General features: G+C 41.3%; 1 protein-coding gene across 5 annotated transcripts in view; it reads left to right on the top strand.

Moving 5' to 3' along the window:
* The first annotated feature begins 6,376 nt into the window (after window positions 1–6,376).
* The window catches only part of WASHC2C (WASH complex subunit 2C), a 35,575-nt gene continuing 19,866 nt past the window's right edge, over window positions 6,377–22,085 (top strand). For 3 of the 5 annotated variants that reach the window (XM_071439044.1, XM_071439043.1, XM_071439040.1), the window contains exons 1-17: window positions 6,377–6,530; window positions 6,583–6,687; window positions 7,062–7,226; window positions 8,723–8,788; window positions 9,460–9,633; window positions 10,291–10,384; window positions 10,751–10,806; window positions 11,608–11,655; window positions 12,908–13,012; window positions 13,543–13,630; window positions 14,828–14,896; window positions 15,249–15,361; window positions 16,375–16,447; window positions 17,227–17,283; window positions 19,143–19,307; window positions 19,909–20,042; window positions 21,837–21,929. In XM_071439044.1, coding sequence (XP_071295145.1) covers window positions 6,583–6,687; window positions 7,062–7,226; window positions 8,723–8,788; window positions 9,460–9,633; window positions 10,291–10,384; window positions 10,751–10,806; window positions 11,608–11,655; window positions 12,908–13,012; window positions 13,543–13,630; window positions 14,828–14,896; window positions 15,249–15,361; window positions 16,375–16,447; window positions 17,227–17,283; window positions 19,143–19,307; window positions 19,909–20,042; window positions 21,837–21,929 — 1,605 coding nt within the window. In that variant the 5' untranslated portion in view covers window positions 6,377–6,530. The remainder of the gene's footprint in view (window positions 6,531–6,582; window positions 6,688–7,061; window positions 7,227–8,722; window positions 8,789–9,459; window positions 9,634–10,290; window positions 10,385–10,750; window positions 10,807–11,607; window positions 11,656–12,907; window positions 13,013–13,542; window positions 13,631–14,827; window positions 14,897–15,248; window positions 15,362–16,374; window positions 16,448–17,226; window positions 17,284–19,142; window positions 19,308–19,908; window positions 20,043–21,836; window positions 21,930–22,085) is intronic. The other 2 variants (XM_071439041.1, XM_071439042.1) reach the window with 2 other exon arrangements.

Below are 22,085 nucleotides of genomic sequence, written 5' to 3'. Positions count from 1 at the left end.
CTATCTGTATCCCCATTACAAAAACACCCAAACCAATCTAAACCTTTGACTTACCATTGTGGAATGCTTGGCTTCCAAAGAGCTCTAGGTTTCCTGAGAAAGCTGAAGTTCTTTATGTGGAATCAGAGAGCAAATATTTTATGCTGCCTTTATGTTGTGCAGTTCAAGTCTAGGTGGAGGGGGAAAAGCCTGCTCCATGCAAATGCAATTATTTTGTAATATCCAAAGAAATCGCTGAAATTTTTCCAGCTGGCAATGAGAAAATGTTTGGTTTTGTAGAGCACCGACCTGGGTAAATTGCTGACTCCGGAACTTTGTATTCCTCGGAAGAATTATATCAGAAAAATGCCTTTCTGATGGCAAACAAATATTGATAGCTAAGCTGTAGACAGCGTTATCCAGCTAGGTGATTTTTAGGTGGAGCAGAAATGCATGCCAAATCCTGCCTGCCATCAGAGGGCTGGAACATGCTGAGTGGTGTCTTAGGTGTTAATAGCAAATGGAGCTTCTGCCAGATCTTTGCTTTCTCTCTGTGAGTGCTGTGGTGTGCACTGAAAGATAACAAAGGTGCTTGGCCTCTACCAGGATCAAAACCTCTGAACACTGAGACCTTAGCTGAAGCTGGATCCCATTACAGGAGCTCTCTTTCTTCTCCAACAAAATGAAAAATTCCTCTCAAATCAAAACCCTGCTGTTACTCCAGTGGAACTGTTCTGGCTCTGACCTGAATAATTGCAGTAGAGTATCGGATCACTTTTAAATGCACAGGTTCCCAAGAAGTGATAAACTTCAGATTGCTAATCAAGTACTCTTCTTTCTCTTGTTCCTACAACCTCTTTTCAGAAAGAACTATCCACCTCTGGCCCTACCTACATTTAAAATACTTCATTACAGATGCTGCCAAGCAATTTGAAACTCATTCCTGTGGGAGACTTATTGGCTACAGGAAATTTAGCCTATGGTTATAAAGTTTAGAGACTGAAAAAATAAGCTGAATCATTTGGGACTTTTTTTTAGAGAAAATTAAATACAGTGTTATATGCTTTTCAGATGGCAAGAAAAATTGTCATTTTTTTCCTGTCCACTATATATTGCTGCATACTAATAATAACTAATTTGACCCAAAGAATTCAGCAGGAGCAAAAGAAATTAAAATACAACACAACAGAATTCCTGGAGCTCCCTGGAGGAAATGCTAAAGCTGAAGTCTGTGCAGGTTTGATAATTCTTTAGTAAGAAAGACATAATTGATGAAAAGTTCCTAAGCATTCAATTGTCCAACTAAACACCTGACCTTTGTTTTTTTTTTCTGATACAATCACTACATTTTAAAATTTCAATTTAATGATAGTCATGTTTTCATTAAAAAAATTGAATAAATATCCTTTCTTATTGTTTGCTTCTGGCATGGTAGATAACAGTACTTTCTCATCCAGCTCTTCATCTTGTCCATGTTTAGAGTGTGTTGAGTCAGCTTACAACCTTTCTCAGCTGAGTACAGCAGTTTTCATCTTCAGTTCTGTAGCACAAATTTATTTTCATCCATGCCACCCATTTCTGCACAGTCTCCAACCTGACAGTATCTCATTTCAAATTTGAATATAAAACAAGGTATAAAAGCATGTAAGTGTTGTGGGAACAACCTCAGATAGTATGAAGGACATAATGCCATTCCTGTATATGTGTCCAGGCTTCTCATCAGCTGTCTTAAGCTAAATCATATTGTTCTAGATAGAAGACACTTGCTTTCCATCCCTAAATTCTTCTCAGGGGCACTGTTGTTAATACAAATATTTTTTACAGAGTTTTTAAAAAATCCTATTTCTCCAAAATGAAAAAAAAAAAAAACCAAAAAAAAAAAAAAACCAAAACAAAAAAAAAACAACAAACAAAAACCAAAAAACTACCTGAAGCATGAACTAAGTAAGCACAGTTTATTCCACCATTAAGATGACCAGACTTATTTATTATTTGGCACATTAAATATTGTTTGCAAACTCTCTCAGTGATGATTGTGTATCTCTTGATATAAGGCTTTCCTACAAATGTAGAGAAATCATGGATGATGTGCACCATATGTCTTGTACCACTGTAAAGTCATTCCCATCCTTTCAATTGCTGTGTGCAGGCTTTGCTACCACCAGGTCACCCTGGGCTGAACAGGAAATTTTGTGCCAGTTCTTTTGTGGCTTTTTGATAGGGACCTCAAAGCAAGACTGGTTTTGCTTTCAAGGTGCTTGTTAGGCACAACAGCTCATTCTTCTGCCAATGATTTCTTGCCAAAGATGCTGGGGCCCTGCCAGCTGTGCTGTGGGCTGTGTGCTGTAGGCTGACACTTCTGGGTGCCTTTCAACCTCCTGCCTGAGCATACACAGATGTTACTTTAAAAGAATTTAGGCTCTTCCTAAAGTCTTAGATCTGACTACATCTCCAGTGGATTCCTCTTTTCAATACAATTTTTTTCCAGGATAATTTCTTCCATAGCACTGCACTAATTTCATCAGAGCATGCAGAGTTCTTAACAGGGAATTACAGGAAAGATGAGGAGGGCAGTGACAGGACAAGGGGTTATCATTCTAACGTGAAAGAGGTCATGTTTAGAACTGTTATTGTGAAGAAATTCTTTACTGTGAGTGTGGTCAGACACTGGCACAGGTTGCCTAGAGAACTTGTGGATGCCCCATCCCTGGTAGTGTTTAAGACCTGGCTGGATGGAGCTTTGAACAACCTGGCCTAGTGGAAGGTGTCCCTGCCAAAGGCCAGAGGTTGGAACTAGATGATCTTTAAGGTGCCTTTCAACCCAAACCATTCTATGATTTGGTGTTCTTACTTTCCATCAAAAGAGTTGGTGTCCTTGTGATAGAGAGTAAGAGAAAAAGCTTTTTGCAAAGTTCATTCCTGATTCTATGGAACTTACATATGTCATGCAGATAAATATTTGCACATTAAGTCATGCAGATAACTAAACCTCCAATGTGTTGGAAACACAGTCTTTAGCTTAAATAGGTTTGAACCTACTTGAAGAAAGCTGGAAAACTCCCATTAACTTCTGCAGCCTTCAAACTAGATCTTAGGGCTTGGGTCAAGCAAAGCACTAATATATATCCTTAGTTTGAGCCCACTGGATAGTTCCATTGTCTGCAGTGGAGCCACTCTTTGTTCTCAAGCACATACTTGGTGCAAGGCTTTCCTGGGTCTAACCTGGAACATAAGTTCACAGCCTGGCTCTATCTTCTTTATCAACTATGATACCTCAATTAATATGAGAACTTTAATTTCTTAATCTGCTTACAAAAGTGGCAGGGTAGCACTACTTCATCAGTCCTATGAGTTTCAAAGTTTTACAAAAGACTAAAGTAGAAAACCATGGGACTGTGATTCAGGACTTTTTTTTAATTTCTTCATTCTGATGCTGACTTGATGCATGATTTTGGGTCACTCCCTTAAGTGTGTCAGAGATTTCAAGTTTCAGAGCTTATGACCTGGAGGAATTCAGAAACCAGAGACAGCACAGAAGTCAAGTTTCCCTATTCCTGACATATAGGTACTCCTACACCTCACCAAGGATCTCCAGAGTAATAATGCCTGTTCTCCAAGCCCATGATTTTACCACCAGACATGAACTTTCTGGATCAAAGAAGGATCAAACCATGAATCAATGAAGCCATGTGTCGAAGTCCAGGTTCATTTATAGGGTTAGCTGTTGTGCTGTGGGTTTAGCTTTTCTCCCTTAATTTCTAGTTACCTGAACTGAATTTATCAGACTGGCTATTTTTTTTATTTTTTTTTACTGCTTGCACAGCTTATTGCAGTAAATAGCTTGAATCAATATAGCAAGGTCTTTATAGGTGACATGGGTAATCATAGTTGCTTATTTCTTAGGTATAATAATTTATTAATTATAGGAAACCTGATTTTGAATTCCCTAAAATGAATAGATACACTAATAGGCAAGCAGTGTGTTCTGTCATTGCATTAACCAGCAACGAACACCAAGCAGAGGGGGAAGTTCCTCTGGAGATTTCAGACTCCTGTGCTGGTCCAGTGACAGCTATAGATACTCCTTTCTACCCTGTACACCAGAGTCTGAGGCATCTTCAAACCCTGACATTGCTTGTCACCCCCAAGACTTTTTGCAGCCTGCAGATAATGCAGGTGCTGGGACTATCTCTTGGAGAATGAGGAATTCTGGAAATTGCAGGGCTGAACAACCACATCTGTCTGCCTCTATACCAAGACATACAGCACTACTGAGCAGGAGAGCAAGGAGTGGCCAGGGATATGAGGAACAATGCACAAATTGTATTGGGGTTCTTTTCCATGGAATGCAGAAGCTTAACTTTTAATTGTAATTTGACCTTTTCTGTGTTTGCATGTTCTAAGGTTATAAAAACATGTTTACTTTCTGTTAGCTATTGGGAAAGCTGGCTGTGGTATTCTCTTTACCTTGTAAATATTTGTGAGTAAGGCATGGCTTCATGGGTGTCAGAGACCTCAGCCCTGTACGATCTTACATGTTCTGGTTCTTAATCTGCAGATTAGTCCCTGATGACATATGTGAATTTTTATACCTTTATGTCACATAATCATTTAGAGAGTTCTGAGGGGAACAGCAAGATCCCCTCAGTGATTTTTCTTGCTGCTTATCTCTAAACTTTAAATGGAACCTGTCTACATTTCTCTCCAAAAGGAATTTTAGGATGAAATGTTTTTTGTAACCCTGCCTGTAATATTTAGGACACGAATCCTAGAAAGCAGATTTTTGTTGTGCTATTGGCTCAGAGACTGGTGTATCACAAATAAACACCTTCCTCTTGGCTCAGAGCCTGGTGTATCACAAATAAACAGCTTCCTAGCTTCCTCTAGGAACCATTCAGGTTCTATGTAGCTGCCATGCTGGTTTTTTTTATGGAAACTGATCTGCAAGACCCCCAGACCTGAAGCTGCCCAATGCTGACTCAACGTTTTGCAGCATCAGTGCACAAAGAGCACACAGATCTCATATTTTGTAAAGTACAAATTTCTGTGAAATCATCAACATCGTTGCATTATCAACAAAGGGGATTCACATGTCAGTGAATATGGAAAGTAACCAAAGGCAAGCTTTTCTGGTTGATGGAATGTTGTGGAGGAAGAAACTACAGCAAAATAATAAAGGGCTTTGAGAATAATTTTATATTTATGTTTATATTTATGTGAAACTAGGCTAGGCTAGTATTTTTCTACTTGTCCTATGTTAGTTCCTGTTTTATTATCAGTATATTAAAATTCTTTAAATTCTACTAGGTTTGAAGGTCTGAGCCAGTTCAGTAATGGTGTCTTGTCACAGAATCACTGAAAAATAGAGTTGAAAGGAGTATTATGATACTTTGCTTTTAGAAGTTTCTGTGTCCCTTACCTAGCAATGTATTTCCAGTATCTGAATGTAGCCATTGGATCAATATATAAGAACTTGGAGATCTTGCATGTTTTTTCTTATTTGAGAATCCAAGTAAGATCAATCCGTGCCCTGGTTCCTCATGAGTGGTATCAATGTAGTCAAGTTCAAGAAAGAAATAAATTCCATGTGCAAACATAAAGGTCTGATTATACCAATGGATTATTTAGTCACCACCTGGAAGAACAGGTTATTTTATTGTCATTTCCTTTCTCGTGAATTCACTTGTAATAAAGACCATATGAAATACAGTGATACGACAAGGCTTTTTAATCCATTGGAAAAAAAATAGCAAGAAAAGGGGAAGCTAGTGGGGGGTGTTTAACCTCAAAAGGCCTAGGGATAATTGAATTCCAGTTGGGCGATTTGCACTGTATATTTTTTCATGTTAGTGTGTTTTCTTCTAGCAGATCCTGGAATTCTGGCACGGGTTTATTACGGCACATAGTTTTAAAAGTAAGAAGATTTTACTTGGCTCAGGGTAAGCCTTGCACTTACTTCAGTAAGAAAAACAGGAGGAAAGGGTCCCTTTTTACTCGTAAGCCTGGGCACCAGCAGGGGCCGGTGCAGCGCTCCAGCGGGGAACGCTGTGCGCACACGCTGCTGCTGGCTCGGCTGCGCTCCCCGCGGGGCGGCCGAGCTCCTGTCCCGTACAGGGCACGTCCCGTACACGGCACCTCCTGTCCCGTCTCTCCGTGAGGGTGGTCAGAGCCTGGACACAGCTGCAGCGGCCGGACCCGCCTCCCGCCGCGGGGAGGGGATGCAGTGGGATGGGACGGGACGGGATGGGAAGGGATGCCGTGTGATGGGAAGGGATGCCGTGTGATGGGAGGGGATGGGATGGGAGGGGACGGGACGGGATGGGAAGGGATGCCGTGTGATGGGAGGGGATGGGATGGGAGGGGACGGGACGGGAGGCGGTGGCTCCGCCCAACGGCCCGCGCGCGCCACCTGGCGCCCCCTGCCGGCGCTGCGGTGCGCGCGGGCGGGGCGGTCACGTGACGGCGCTCAGCTGACCGCGCGCAGCGGTGGCGCCGGCCCAGGGTGAGCGGCGGGACCGGGCCGGGAGCGGCACCGGCGGGACCGGCCCAGGGTGAGCGGCGGGACCGGCGGCGGCCCCGCTGCTCACTATCCTTCTCCCGCAGATGAACGGGGACGTGGCGGAGCCGGCGCCGGTGTGGGAGCGGCCCTGGTCGCTGGACGAGATCCGTAAGAGCAGCCAGAGCTGGTCCTTGGCCTCGGACGCCGGGGTGAGCGGTGCGGCCGGGAGCGGGCCTGAGCCCGGCTCCGGAGGGGTGCGGGGCCGCGGCCTCCCCGGGCTCGGGGCCGCGGGTCTGGGGACGGGCCTGGTGCGGGAAGAGCGCAGCCCCCGGGCCCGGCCGCTCGCTCGGTGCTTTAAGCCTGCGGTCCGGGCAGGAAAACTAAGTGAGGGCTTGGCTCGAACGGAGATGCAGAACGAAGTGGCTGACTTGGTCCTGTGTGTGTGCGTGGGAGTGGTTCAGTGTAATGTGCGTGTGTTTTGGTCCTCAGTTGAAGTGTATGATCAGTTCTGCCTGTGTTACAAACGGTGCCAAAAGGAAAAAAGAGTTGGATGCTGACTATTGCTTTCCTTTGTTGTCAACAGCTTCTGCATTTTCTACAAGAATTCTCACAGCAAACCATTTCCAGGACACACGAAATCAAAAAACAGGTGGACGGATTGATCAGTGAAACAAAAGCTACAGACTGCCGCCTTCATAATGTCTTCAATGACTTTCTTATGTTGTCCAACACGCAGTTCATAGAGAATGTGAGTGTGTTCTAGTACAACATCAAACTTGTACTTGAAACATTGTCATTGTCTCTTAATGTAGGAGTGATTTAGCTTTCTGGCAAGTCTGATGCTGATTTAGGGATGAAATTACTTTTAATTGTATTTTGTTAAAAGATATCCTGATTCCCTTGTGAGTGATGCACTATCCAATATTGGCAGGCTCCCTTTGCCTTTTCAGCAATATTTTCCTTCCTTGCTGATATGTGACCAGGAGATAAGAGTTTTGGTTTTAGAACTATGAATGAGTTGGGAATTCTGGGATGTCTTGGTTTATCTTCACAAGTTGCAGGAATGTAGCATTTGTCTGCCTTACCTGTCTAAATATGAGGAATGTTATACAATGCTGTAAATTTTCTTAATGGTGTTATTTTACTGTAAAAGCATTTGGTATTAAAGTTGTTGGCCTGCAGGTAGTTTTCCCCTTCATGTGGTCATGACAAGCATATTTTCTGGTTAATGTTGCCACTTCATAGATATCTCCATTTTGAAAGATAAAGCTAGACTTGAAAGCCTCTTGCAACATTGTATCACTAGATGTGTCTAATTAAGATGGAGAGCTTTAATAGTATTTCAGATTTTGGAGGGTTTTTAGCACTGTGAGTTTTATCAAGTGTTTTGTTTTGATCGGCGTTGTTTCAGGCTATAGGTGTCTCATCATGGCATTATTATTGGAAGGGTGGTGGCAGAGGAAAAGATGGAAAGAAAACTGGATTTATATTCTGGGGGATTTTGGTGGTAGTGGGTTTTTTTCAGTGCTGCAGTGTCTTTTCTGACCTAGCTTGGCTGTTCAGTATAATGATTCTGCTGAGAACAGTTTGTGCCAAATGTTTTAAATCTCATGTGCTTACAGCTGTTTGTTCCCAAATTAAGTTGCACAGAAATAGGTCTTCATTTCTGATTTTCATTTTAGTTAGTGAGAGATCTGTTCTCTTCCCGGGGGATAACTGCACCTGTGTTTGAGATTTGGATTTAGGTTTGCAGGTTTCATGGAGATCTTTTATTCCCCTTTTTCTCATTGTAGCTGTTCCTATAAGAGTGCTGGATGTGAGGGATCATCAGAATAAACTGAAGGTTGAGGGTTGTTGTGAAGCCTCTCTGTGAGTATGGGAGGAAAAGCTACTAAATAACAGAAAACTAAAGTCGACAGCCTCTAAGTAAACTATAGGTTTCACTTTGAAGGTGTCTAGAACAGCTTTACCTTGGGAAGGTTAAAACAGTGCATTTTTTATTATGTTCAGGATAGTCTGTTAGCAGACTTGAATTACCTCAGTTGCATTGAGAGGCTGCCAATGGTACCTTCAGTACCAATGCATGAAGGTACTTGACATCATCCATGGCTTCGTTTTTTACTGTGTAATGAACTAATGTGTAACTAATTACATATTAATAGTGTACTTTGAGGTGGTACCCATGGTTTAGCCCCTGTAGTAGTACATTGTTCTTACATTAATTAATTTTGCTTGACTTTTCAGAGAGTATATGATGAAGAAGTGGAAGAGCCTATTCCCAAAGCTGATGTTGGAGACAAAACAGAGCAGGTAGTTAACTTCAGCTGCCTTGAGTGCTGTCAATGTTTGCAGCCATTGTCTACCTTCTCATTTTCAAACTTGGTTTGCTTACATTTACAGCTTACAAACCAAACTCCTTCCTTTCTCCTTGAAGTCTTTCTGTTGGATAGTGTATGTCACTCTGGCATAAAGTTGACAGTGATATTGGAGGCTACTACAGTGTGTGATCATCTCTTAGGGCCTCCCCAAGCTCAGTACTGTATCCAGCAGATAAGACTTATGCATTGATTTTTAAGTGGTTATGCATGTTTTTTCAGCAAGAAGGCTTTGGGCAACCTTACTGGATTCACAGGTAGTAAATTGGGGAAGCAGAATCTGACTGAAATAATTCCCAGAAAGCTTTATATGTATGTATGTGTGTATATTACAATCTAGATGCATTATACCGTAAGTGTCCCCATAATACCTTAGGAGCACAAGTAAAACAATACTTGCTTGTGTGGATGTTTAGAACCTCTGTTTCTGGAGTGACGAAAATGAATTAAGTCAAGCAAAGAAAAAAAATCTGATTGTCCTTCTAATGCACACAGTGAAAAAACTTTCATTGTGCTGATTTGAAATTAACATTTTGAATGTGTGTTGTGGTAAGGTTGAGTCTTAAGTAAAATGCAATGAGCATGTGTTTTTTTCTGTTACTAAAGGAAAAGACGCGGGAACAGAAAGAAGCTGATCTAATCCCTAAAATTCAAGAAGCAGTGAATTATGGGTTGCAGGTTCTGGACAGTGCATTTGAGCAGCTAGACATCAAAGCAGGGAACTCTGACTCAGAAGAGGAAGAAAGTAACGAAAGAGTGGAATTGATACTTGAGCCAAAGGTACAGGGACCTGTTCTTGCTGGGTTTGTTTTGTTTTCTTGGACTTGCTCTTTGCTTCTGTCAGCTGTATTACTGCCTTAGTGTAAAACTGATGTTACCTAAACCTGTTGCCTAAAAAGAGGGTTTGATGACTGCATCTGAAGAAGTGCTCTCTGCTGAGCTTCTCCTTTTGTAACCTACCTGTCTTGCAGTTAGGTTAGCATTAAGGTATGGCATCCTAAAGGAAGTTAGTTTATTGGAGTGAACTTTGAAGGGGAAGCCTCAGTTCCGTGTGGGAGTGGGATGTACAAATTTCATGCTTTTTAGGTACAAACCATATCTTTATGGGTTGTTTTTACCATCCAAATAATTAAAAATCCAAGGTCCAGGTTTTGGGATAAGACTTATGCCTGTAGGTCTTTGCAAGGAGATTCTTCTGTTACATGGCATGCAAAAAACAAGTTGGGACTACACAAACAGAAGTAGCCACTTTGTTTGACGGTGTTGAGGGAAATAAACATCAGCTAGCCCACCCAGTCATATGTTGACTTGAAGCATAGGTTTGGTGGGACTCTTAACAAGCTTGTTATCTTCCTTGAATTAAAACAAGGGATGTAAGACTTCTGTTCTGAGGGCTGTTCAAAGATGTCAGAAAGACCTGATGTTGTCTCTTTCCAGGATCTCTATATTGACAGACCTTTACCTTACTTGATTGGCTCTCAGCAGTTTATGGAACAGGATGATGTTGGGCTTGGAGATCTCTCTAGTGAAGGTATGTTCCGGCATGACCTTTTATTTCTATGCAAGTAATTAGGTCCTAATCTAAGATTTTTGACTGTTTTAAATCACTGCTTTGGTTATCCTGTGTACTGTTCTTGCATGGTTAGATGCAGGCTATAATTAGCTGGGGAAAAAATGTTGATTATGCTGTAACAGCCACATTTCCAGTAAACTCATTTACTTGTGCTTTGTGTATTAGAAATGCAAAGTGTTAAAATTTCATCAGCTTTCAAAGTTCTTTCAAACCACTCTCTAGCCACCTAAATTTTAGTTTTCTTCACGGACTCTTTAGGTGGCTTAAATGGTGACTACATTTTTCTGTGTCTGATGTTAACTTTTTTGTTTCCATTTAAATTAGAAGGATCAGTAGATAGCGATCGTGGAAGTGTAATTGACAGTGAAGAGAAGGATGAGGTAAGTGGCAAGTACCAGATGCTTTGCACAAACATTCCTTGCATGTGAGGCCATTAATTACCTTGCTTTTTAAAGTTGCCTCTCAAGATAATACTGCACGATGTTTTTTCCCTGTGTTGGTTGGGATAAATATACTTTGTTATTGTTCTTATGCAGTGGTTTCCTCTGCAGCTTTCCAGAGGAACATTTATGTGATATTGACTCTAGCTGTTATTAAAGTAGAATACTTCAAACTGAAGTGTTTTATTCCACTCTTATTTAATTTTGTGAAGCAAATCAGATTCTTAAAAAGAATTGCATTTATGGAGAACAAATCTGTTGTAAATTACAGTTACAAAGAATGGGATGGAGACTGACAGGAACAAGTTTAAAGCTTTAAGTAATGCACCTCCAGGCTTAGCCTCATAAATGTGCTGCATTGGAATATCAGTTTCTGATATGTTTTGCCTGCTTTGGCTGGGATGTCTCTGCTTTGTAACCATGCCATGGAAGCAATCCCTTTCTCCTGAGGTGTTTGCTTTTGGTGTCTTTGCTCACTTAAAGTGAAATCCCTTTTGAGTTACTTGGATTGCATCCATTGGATGCAGTCACAATGGAGCCTGCTATCCTTGCTGAATTAATGACTTTCTAGTGAGCTCCTGTCACAAAAATGGTCAGCACTGGGGGAACGTTTCTTGGTCAGATAATGGTGAGGGGATCTGAATGTCCAAACTTCAGCAAGCTCAGAGTTTCTGAGCCCTCTCCCTTAACCACTGGATGAAGTAATGTGTGATACTTGTCTCTGGGTCTCTTACATTACAGGAATCAGATGATGAATTTGGAAACCCTAGTGAAGATGACCAAAAGACGGTATGGTTAAACGCTCCGGTACATACCTGAAAGACTTCCCATTTGTGACACAGTGAGCATGCATGAAACAGGAGATGAGAGCTCTAGACAGTTGATTATTAGCAACTTTGTGAGGCCTGATTTTTATAACATTTTATGGGAAGGTCCTGGGCAGATGGCACTATGTTCTGAAAATGAACCTGTGTTGGGCTTAAAGACATGCTTGCAAGCTGTCATTAGATACAGAGCCTATGTGGGATGGCATTGCCTGATACGTCTTTTCCTCAGGAATAACTAGGGAGACATGAGAGTTCAAAGACTCTACTCCAGGAAAACTAGGCTTCTGTGGGTTCATTTGGTTTATAATTAAAAATCTAATCTTACTGTGCAGGAGGCAAGGAACAATACAGTTTGAGTATTACATGAAATCAAAAATGTGAACAGTATTAGATATTTGAACAGTATATCCATTTGGATAATGAATGAGAAGGGAAGAGAAATGTTGAGATGGAAAAATTGAAGCCTGACTTTAGTAATTGATTTTAGATGAAGGAATCTTATCCATATTTAGATGTGCTACTGCAAAAGACTTTTAGGTGGTGATCCTCAATCTTGCATGATTTAATGCCAAAAGAGCAATGATGCAAAAAGCAACCCTTCTTTAATCTACTTATTAATAAAGCAGTGTTGCAAAAACACTCAGATGTTACTTTAAGCTGACCTTCATAGGGTAGCTTTGTATGCCTGATGTATTTTAAGATGAGCAAGTATCTTTGGGTTATTGGTGATTTAGTTCAATTATGGGCACTTGCCTGTGCCAACCCCCAGCTCTCATCCAGTTCTCTTCATCTTTTTCAACCTCTTACTGATATGACTGAAATCAGGATGTGAGCATGTAGTGTCTCTCATTCTGCTATGCACCCTAAGGACAGAGCAAGACGATACAATTTTTTACTAGTTGATCAAGGAACACTAAGGAATACTTAACTCAGTGTTCATGTGTTAAGACTAAATACCAGGTCTTTAGTTTGTGCATGGTAGTGGTACACACCTTGTGAGGGGAGCCTTTGTGTCCTCAGTTGGGGGATGCTTTAGAATGCAGCAACTCTCTTGGGGTTAGAAGCACTCCTTCCTTACCTTTCAAAAGCTGTGAAGTACTCCAAATTGGCTGTAAATTCCCATCCTTTCTGTGAATTTGATTTGAATATTTTATCTAAGCAGATGAAGTTTTGTGCTTGTTTTGTATGTGAACAGGATATTAATTGTTTTTTAGAGGATAGCACAAATGAGTGATGAAGATGATGATGATGGCTGCGATCTCTTTGACTCAGAAAAAGAGGAGGATGAGGAAGGAGACTTAAATGAAAGCACAAAGCCTGTGAGTAATTGCTGCTTTCTTGGAATGGGAGATCTGACTTTTTATTCAAAAAATTTGTCCTTAGAGGGATTATAATGGTAGCTCTCAAGTACCTGGAATGGAATCCTGTAGGAAGTGCCTCCAAAAATCCTGAGTAGTCTTTTAACATAATTGTTCAGGTGTTATGCCTTTAAACTCAGGGATTCTCACAGCTTAAAAAAGTATCAAAGCTGTCTTTCAAGAATATTAAGAAATGGATTATTGCATTTTTGTGAGGTGAAAGCCTTTTGTTTCTCCAGCTTACAAAGCAAGGTGACATTAACAACTATGTGTTCATCAGAACTAGAAATTCTGAGGATTTTTTTTTTTTTTATTCTTGATGCATGCCTAATCTCAGCTTTCTTAATAGAAAGCTGTATTGCTTCTTTTGAGGGCTTCAGACAAAGTCTAGACAAGATACTGTACAAGTGAGGCTATAGAATGCAGCATTTATAATTGTAATTGCATCAAGTTGCTAACTGGATCTGCTGTTACTTGTCCCTGCTGCTCAGAAAAAGAAGAGGCCAACATCATTTGCGGATGAGCTGGCAGCTCGAATCAAAGGAGAAGTGCCAGTCAGACAAGATGAAGAGTGTTCATGTGAGTTATCTCCCAAGTTTTGAAAAGTGTGCAGTAATGGGGGACTTGTGAAAGTGTGGGACAGGAGATTGTGGGTAACAATACATGAAGTTACACAGGTCTATTATTTGAACATGTATTAGGTAAAAGCATGACAAGAGGAATTGCAGGCACTGTTTTGTGCTCTGAGTAATTCTTTGCCCATAACTCAGAATTGGAATTCACTGAGAGTTACAGTGGGAAACACATTGCTTTCAGGTGAGACAGGTCACTCTCAAAACACACAGTATTGGAAATATTTTCTTTCCAATCTGATTCTCCATGTGCATGTTTCACCACATGTGCTTTCTCCTGTTTCAAGTAAGTTTGTGGAAGGCACTGGTCACTGTGGTCTTTCAGTGAGCTCTACAGTAGAAAACACCGCAAGCAGTAGATTGGTGTTTTCATGTGGTGTGAAGTGTTTGTTTTCTTTGCTTAAATGTAGTGTTTTGAGGAAGTTTTCCTTGCTACTGTCACTTATGATATTTTAGGCTAAATAATGCATTTACTTTTGTGTTGCTTTCAAAGGCAGAGATGTCTCAAGTATTTAGTCTTGGAGCAAAGCAGCAGTGGAAAATAGCTACCTGAAGTTGGGTTGGCAAGGGCTTGTGAGGCTGCTGTTGACCTGTAAAATTGGGAAGATGAACAGACAAGAGCTGTGTGTGTGTTCTTGCACGATTCAATCAATCAAACTAGGTCTGCTGATATCAAGAGTATAAAACCTACCAACTTAACCTGTTCAGTTACAGGGAAATCTTCTAGTCATTGAAGTAACTTTGTAAGGCCAGAGGAGATAAAACTCTGGCTTTGCTTTTGGTAGCTGAATGAAGACAATAATAAATCTGGAGCCATTTGAGATGCCTGGAGTTTCTGCAAAGGTGTGGAACCTGTGCAAAGCTGTGTTGCTTTCTGACATCTTAGGTGACACTAGTCTGCATGTAGACAATTGTGTTGAACCCCTAGTTGAACCCCCATAGAATAATGACAGAATTATTCTATTACAATTTTAAGTACTAGTTTTAGAAACTGTATTTCATAGAATTGATTCATCAGGCTGGTTCATGTGGAAGCACGGAGGACAGCTTGGTTTGCTATTTTTTTAGGTTCTTTTTGCCATAGATTGATCTCAGACTGTAAGTAAAGGTTGACTGGTTTTTCATTCTAACTTTCTTCTTACAGCCCTGTCATCAGAGACCAAAACAAGGAAAACCCCAAAAGAGAAGAAGGGTGTTAGAGTTCCATCAGATGGTAGGACATCCTCCTCTCGTGCTTTTGAATTTTGGGCTGGATTGTAAGATAACACTTAAGAAATCGTGGCTTTTGCTGTAGAAGCTGGGTGGGATATCAGTGAGCATCCTTCAAGGTGAATCTAGGTGGGGATGTGCATGTAAAAAAGGCTGTAAACACACTTGGTGAGAGTTCTTCCTTTATGTGGCCTTCTGCAGCAACCACATAACCCAGTCTGTCTTCAGCAGCTTCTCTCTGTGTCATGTTTATGAGAGCAGACGGAACCAAAGCAGTTTTTATTTTGGTTGTCTCTAATTTCCTTTCCTGAAACTTGATCAGTCTTACCAAAGCCCATGTCTCTTCTACTTTCTAGATGAAGATGATGACATCTTCAAGCCTCCTAAACTGACTGATGAGGACTTCACACCGTTTGGTTCACGGGGTGGCCTCTTCAGTGGTGGAACAGGCCTCTTTGATGATGAAGAGGTGAGAATACTGCAGACACTAAGAAAAATAATCTGATAGTGCAAGGCAGCTTTGTGTCAGTGAAAATTTGAATGAAGCCATCACTGGTTACCTCTTGGTGACTTATTACTCAGACTACTTTCCTCATCTGTGTAGACATAGAACAGCCAAGCAGATCTGTCTGTGATTGTTGCCTGCCTGCATACACCTGGGCTTGGTTTCTGTTATCTAAAGTTAAACATCTCTGAAGGATGACTTAGCTTCACTTGTGCATTGGAGGAGGCTGTGCTATACCAGCAGGCAGACACAGCAGGACAACAGGCAAATGATAACAACTGACCAATGGCAATTGATCACTGACACCTCTACCACACTCCTACTCTTTCTGGAGTGTTTTGTCTTCTTTCTAGAGTTTTTTACAAAGACCATGCATTTTGAGTCTCCAGGTAGTCAACCTCTAATACCCCATTCGCATAAGAGGGAGGCTTCCAAGAAATTAAGTGGTCAGTACTCAAAAAATCTGGAGGTTTCCTGGAAATCCAGGCTGTGATTGTTGGAGATTGGTACAGGGCACTGTAACCTGAACACCGGAACAACTGTGGGAGTGTCCTGCAATGTTTTTAAACGTAATGTATTTCCCTGCACATATGTTTTATCCACATGAAGTTCAGGAGTATTTTTATGCTTGCTCTGACCTGAATTTTTCTCTCAAACCTTACTGTATAAACTTCAGTAGGAAAGCTCAGAAGGGCATAATCAGGATCTAACCTGCTGTAGAATAATTAGTGGAAGTCCTTGAAGATGTGCAAATAAGAGGTCATTCCTTCTCTTCAGCAGACAGACTAGCAATCAGTAAATTAAATTCTAGAAGAGTGCTGCTTTTCTGAATGTATGCACTCAAGTTAACACTTGAGTGATTACCTCCTCTGTCTTGGCTTAGAAGTGAACATTCAATATGGAAAAATCAGCATCTGTAATTTCCTACAGAAACAAATTCACCACTTCCCTCCCTTTGCATTTTCATCTATGACCAGAGTGATCTTTTTGCTGAAGCACCAAAAGGAGAAGAATCAAAAGAGAGAGAGGAGCAAGCCCCAGTAAGTGAAGGTAAGAACCAACAGTTGCCTCCTGTAGTCTTGTCTGTGCTGTGATTTATTACTGCTAGCAGCTAGACTGTTCCCAAACTAGAAAGCCTGGTGTAGCAATTACAGAGCAAGTCTCTTCTCCTCAGCAGTGCTAATAGAGAGCAGCTGTAGTAAATTTTACATGTGTCTGTTTGCTATGATCTGTTACACTCACATACTCTCCTAGAGCTGAAAGGATGTCCTTACTGCTATTGGCAGAGCTCTCTGCTCTGTGCTGGGTTCCTGCTTCTCAAGTGTACTTTACAGGATCCAGTTGTGGGTTTGAGGGGAGCAGAGATTTCTTCTTGCAGACTAATTCACCTGAGTTTCTGACTAGCTGCATATCCTTAAGGACTCTGAGCACACATTCTGTATTGCAGAGCTTTTACTGAAGCACTGTATTTGATGAATTTTCAGATATGTGTTGGGAGACTAAGCCATTTTGTTGTGAATGTATTGAAGTGGTTTTGAGTGTGTGAATGTGAACTGTTGTAAATAATGCTGTATGTAAACTTGTAATGTGTTTATAAGCTTCAGTGTAGTAGAGCTGTTCTGTGGCGTTTAAATTGAAAAAAGTAGAATGTTAAATATATTTGTAATAGCCCAGAAGTTCAAGAAGAATGTGTAAAGAGTTCTGAGCTGTTAAGAAATAAAAAGCAGCTCAGACAACTTCTTGGATTCCTCTTTCTGTGGTAAAGTTCCGAAGGCTTTGACAGCATAAAATAAGTGCATCCATTTGTATTGTACTTCCTATGATTTCAGCATCCTCTACAAAGTCCTTAAAGAAAGTTCCTGCAGGTGCAGTATTTCTGTTTCCAGGTATGATTTATTCAATAGCCAATTGCTTCATGCACAAAATGCTCTTTTCTTTAAAACTTCCTACTGAGGTTTTAAAGAAAAAACTATCCAAATACAGCAGCACTGCATTGCTTGATCATATGCTTAATGACAAATACAGATGCTTCTACCATGCTAAGCCTAAACTGCAGCATGTTTTATGGATAATCAAAGATTCTGGAGGAGTTTTGAAGGTAGGTGTCACTGATGGCAGATATTAGCAACTATGAGCTTCAGGTGTTGTGCTTTGAAACTTCAGGAATGTGTGTCACTTCAACTGACATTTTGCAGCTTAATTCTGCTGTACATGCAGTCACAGCTTCCACCTGTAGCCTGAGAAGGAACTGCATTACTGCATTTTGATCTTTCACATTTTATCATATTGCCTTGGGTTAGCAGAAGAACAGTTTAAACATTAAGTTCCAATGTTAAGACCAGTTTTGTTTTTCTGGTTTTGATTAGGAGGATCTGCATACATGGGGAAGAACCAGATCTATAACTTGGAGCTAAAAGTAAAAAAGAATTGTACTAAGATCTCTGTTTCTTATCAGAATCCAAGCTGATCATCACCAGTTGTTTTTTAATGTACTGATAAAGATTTCTATCAGTGCGCAGGCTCTTCACTTGATTGAGGTATCTGAATTTTAAGTTTTGGCCTTTCTTAATAAAGGTCTATTTTAAGACTGGTTTCAGTTAACTAAGACCTCAGTCAGCAAAATTTTTAGAGTAGGAAGTACACAAATGCAGAGTTTTTACTCCAGGGTCAATGATACATGTCAACAATGGGACTTCTAAATAATTGTAAAACTCAGTAGCAGAGTTCAAAACAGCAGATTGATGTGTGGGATGTTTTTATCCTTTCTTCTTGGAGGTACTGTTGTATAAGCAGTGAGTTTAGTCTTTAGTTGCTCCCTCTCAATAACTTGTAGACAGGCTTAAGTCACCAGAGAAAAGCCAAGATTGAGGCTCCTTTGCTATTCTGTTGAACAGTTTTAGGAACTCAATAATCTTTAATAAATAACCACATTTTGTGGCTGTATTCCTGTCAATCCTGAGGCACTTTATAGTTGCATAATACACTTTTTTTTAATAAGAGCCTGCTGCTGATCAAAATTTATGCAGTCTGCTGACTTAACCAAATAGCAGTTGTTCTACTTTCTCCCAAACTTTCTTCAAGTATCTCCCTACCACTATCTCATTTCCAAGCATCTACACATGAGAAGCCAGAAGACAGGCTGAGACCATTAGGAGTGTTTCAGATGATCACACACTCAGCACTGAGGCTGGACATTGCCACAGGGAGGCAGAAGGAGCAATTGCACTGGCTGGCTCTAATCAATCACTGCCATAGCTGGGGTGTGCAGGGAAAAAGCCAGCCTTGTACTGCAGGATGGCTGCTGGGCTCACATGGCCAGTGTGCCTCCTGGGAAGAGCTCAGTCACCTGTCCTTCCCTCTCCCCAGGCACATTACCACTTCACTGGGCCACAGTGGTGTGGTGCACTAGTTAGTAGAGTAGGATTCTGGTTTGGGAAGTCCATAGGGGCAGCAGTGTGGGACTACTGAGTCTTCTAGCTTCAACACAGAGCCTGGCTGCTGTTCCTAGGGAAGATGAGCAGGTTTGAGGAAGAAGTGGCTGCAGTGAGAGTGAGGGGCTGTCTGTGACTTGGCTTTATCAGAATGTGTCTAGCTAATGCTTTTGATGTGGCACTGTTGCAGGAGCGCCTTAAAAGTTGCTGAGATGGAAACTGTACCTGATGTCATTTACTATGGCACAAATTCAGCTTTTAGTAACTCTGGAAATGTTATTTTGATTTTTATTCTGCCCCCATCTGACCTGCAGGAGGAAGTGATGTGTTTAGTTCCGCTGTAATTGGGGAAAAAGACAAGAAATCTGCAGCACGGAGCACAGAAAAAACTCCTAAACAACCTGGGAAAGTTGTTCTATTTGATAATGATGATGATGATGACTTCTTTGTTGAAGCAACTAAAAAGCCTCCAGATCCAGGTACCTCTAAAAATTTGTGGTGAAAGATTAAACACTGAAGGTCATCAAAATTCAAACTGGTAGGAACCAATGGGTTATAAAATTCAAACTTCATCACTGCGATTTCTGCTTGGGTTTTGAGGGGTTGTGGTTTTGTTTGATTTTTGATGTTCTGTTGTAGAGGGTTTTTTGTCATTGGTATCTCTTTTCATCAGTGACATGGGGCTGGTTTGTTTGTGCATGCTCTCCCTGACTTCTCTCTAAGGATGCTGCTCCTACCACTAGAGCAGTATCTAGACTTGAATCAGGTACAGGCTTTATTCACAGAGCCTTGAACCTTTGTGCCCAGCATTCCCTATTAGCAGGGTCTAGGCCTGTGCTAAGCCAATACAAAACACTGCCTTTAGAGGTGCCAGCTGGCTCAGCTGCTTCACTGCATATTCTATCACCAGTGCTTTCAGGCAAGTGGTGTTTCACTTTGGGAGCTTGTCTGGCTTTTTCTCTCAAAGACTCCTGATGTTGGTCATCGTTAAACAGTACGTTAAACAGTATCTTTTGAGACTCTCTTATCTTCTCCTCTTCTGTATTCCTCATTCCCTGTTGGTTTTGTCTCTTTATGTAGTCAAATCTACAGCTGACCTATTTGATGATGATGAAGAAGGTGATTTATTCAAGGAGAAACCTGCCATTCCTTCTGTGGTTGCTGTCCCAGCTAAAGAAACAGAAAGTCATAGGGAGGCAATTGTGGAAAAAAAGGTAATGTCATATAAATGGATTGTTTTAGGAAAAGTTTCTAGTGCAGTTGAAACAGTCTTTCCATATACAACACTATGAAAGTGACATATTTATGAAATAGGACTCGGTTCATAGGGTCTTCCATAATTTAGTGCTTCAGTGGTCCTTAAATGCCTTTTTCCTTTTAAACTTGGGGTTTATTTGAGGTTTTTATTCGTGTGGGCAGTGATTGAAAGAATCTTATTAAGGCAGGATTGAAATGAGAGCAAAATGAAAAGTCTCTGATAATAAAAAATGTTTATGAATTTCATGGCTGAAATGAAACCAGCCTGAGTTAGAAGCCTTTGGTGTCACAGTTCTGTGCTTCAGAAACTGTCTGCTCTTAAACCAGCCACTTGGTTGAGACAGCAGTTTAACTGGTAACCCATAGCTTGTGTGTGTATTATGGGAGAGGAGGGTGGGTGTCACAGTTCTACCTAAGCATTTACAAAACTTGAGGTGTTTAGAAAACTGTTCTTCAGCTGAAAACTCCTCTAAGTTGTAGAAAGCTCTGAACATGATACTGAGCACATGCATATGTATGTGAGAGAGTTAGGAGAACCTCCTAATACCCACTCCACTTTCAGAACAGTCCCTTCAGGAAAGTAGTAATGCTCTTTGTTTCTAGAGTAGATACTGTATATACTCATTTTATGCATTCTGTCCATTGAGTATTTGAACATAATTAGCTGCAGTGACTCTTCTCCCCTCTGGACTGAGAAGCACAGTGCTGGGGATGTCTAATGCAAATTGCTGTAGCACTTTCCCCATATTGTCCTATGAGAAGCGCCTAAGCACAGGGGCCAAAGCCAGCTTCTATTTCTGCTGCAGTGCAAGAGTATCCATGGGCAGGTGAAGCAGGAGCAGTGAGAGGAATCTTACAGCACTGGGCTTTCCTAGGGAAGAGGTTGAGAACTGATTCAGCAGCACCCCTCCTACTCAGGGAGGGGTGGAGGAAGAAAGGGCTGCTTTATATTCCCAGCTTTATGACAGTAGTGCTTGGGTCTGGGATTATTCTAAGTTTAATGGCAATATAGCTGGTGGCAGGCTGGAGCTGTGCTGTGATAATGCAGGAAATGATGGCTGCTACAAACTGCCCTTGTCCTTTATGAAACACAGCTGGTTAAAAGAAACCTTTTCCTTCAGCTTCCGAGGCCTGGCATGAGTTGCTGCATACATTCTTCTGCTGAGAAGGATGGTGTGGCAGAGAGGAGGCCTGTGGTAAGACCTGCAAGTCACTTGTGCATAGCACATGAGTTTTGGACTTCAGCCCACGGGTGACAAGCTTGGGTTCTGTCCCTTCAGCTGCTGGGATTTTGCCATCAGCATGTCTCTTAGCAGGGATCTGTCATGGGTGAGCAAAGGTACTTCCCAGTTTAGTGCCTCCACTGCAACCATCCCCTCTCTCCCTGGGGAGGGCTAAAGAGGGGAATTGGAGGCACAAAAGATAAAGATCAGAGATAGAGATAAAACCAATTTACTTGAAACAGCAATGAGATAAGAAAGCAAACAGTAACAGCAGCAATACTGATGACAGAAGGTACAAAAAAGAGGCAAATGATTCCACTGCCTCTGCCATGCTGAACTGACTCAGAGAGAGCTTCTCCTTGGAAGAGACTCCCTTCCCCCTGTCCCCAGCAATGACATGAGGTGGTATAAAATAACTTCTGAGTCCTAGCCATGCCCCCTCCTGGCTACTGCAAAAAAATGTGTAATAGCTGGGCCAGCCCTTACTGAATCTAAGTGGGTGCTGATGAGTCTTTTTTTGTCCTAAAGAGTCAACCATCTTCAGGTGAGGACTTCAAGCCTTTGTCTGAAACACCTCCAAGGAAACAGAGGGGCCTTTTCTCTGATGAGGAGGATGCTGAGGTGAGCATTTCTTTGAGAAATCCCTACAGAAATCCTTGGCATCTCAGTCATCCTAACTTCAGTCCATTTGTATCTGGGGACTCTTTATGCATTTTGTTGGATTGGGAAATCTAACATCCATGCACATACTCCCAGCTGTTCTGAAAATTCCTTCTT

The sequence above is a fragment of the Agelaius tricolor genome, unplaced genomic scaffold (genome assembly GCF_023055355.1).
Source record: "Agelaius tricolor isolate 1412-34295 unplaced genomic scaffold, bAgeTri1.0.p SCAF_13, whole genome shotgun sequence".
Lineage (NCBI taxonomy): Eukaryota > Metazoa > Chordata > Aves > Passeriformes > Icteridae > Agelaius > Agelaius tricolor.
This window is presented reverse-complemented; position numbering and strand designations above follow the sequence as displayed.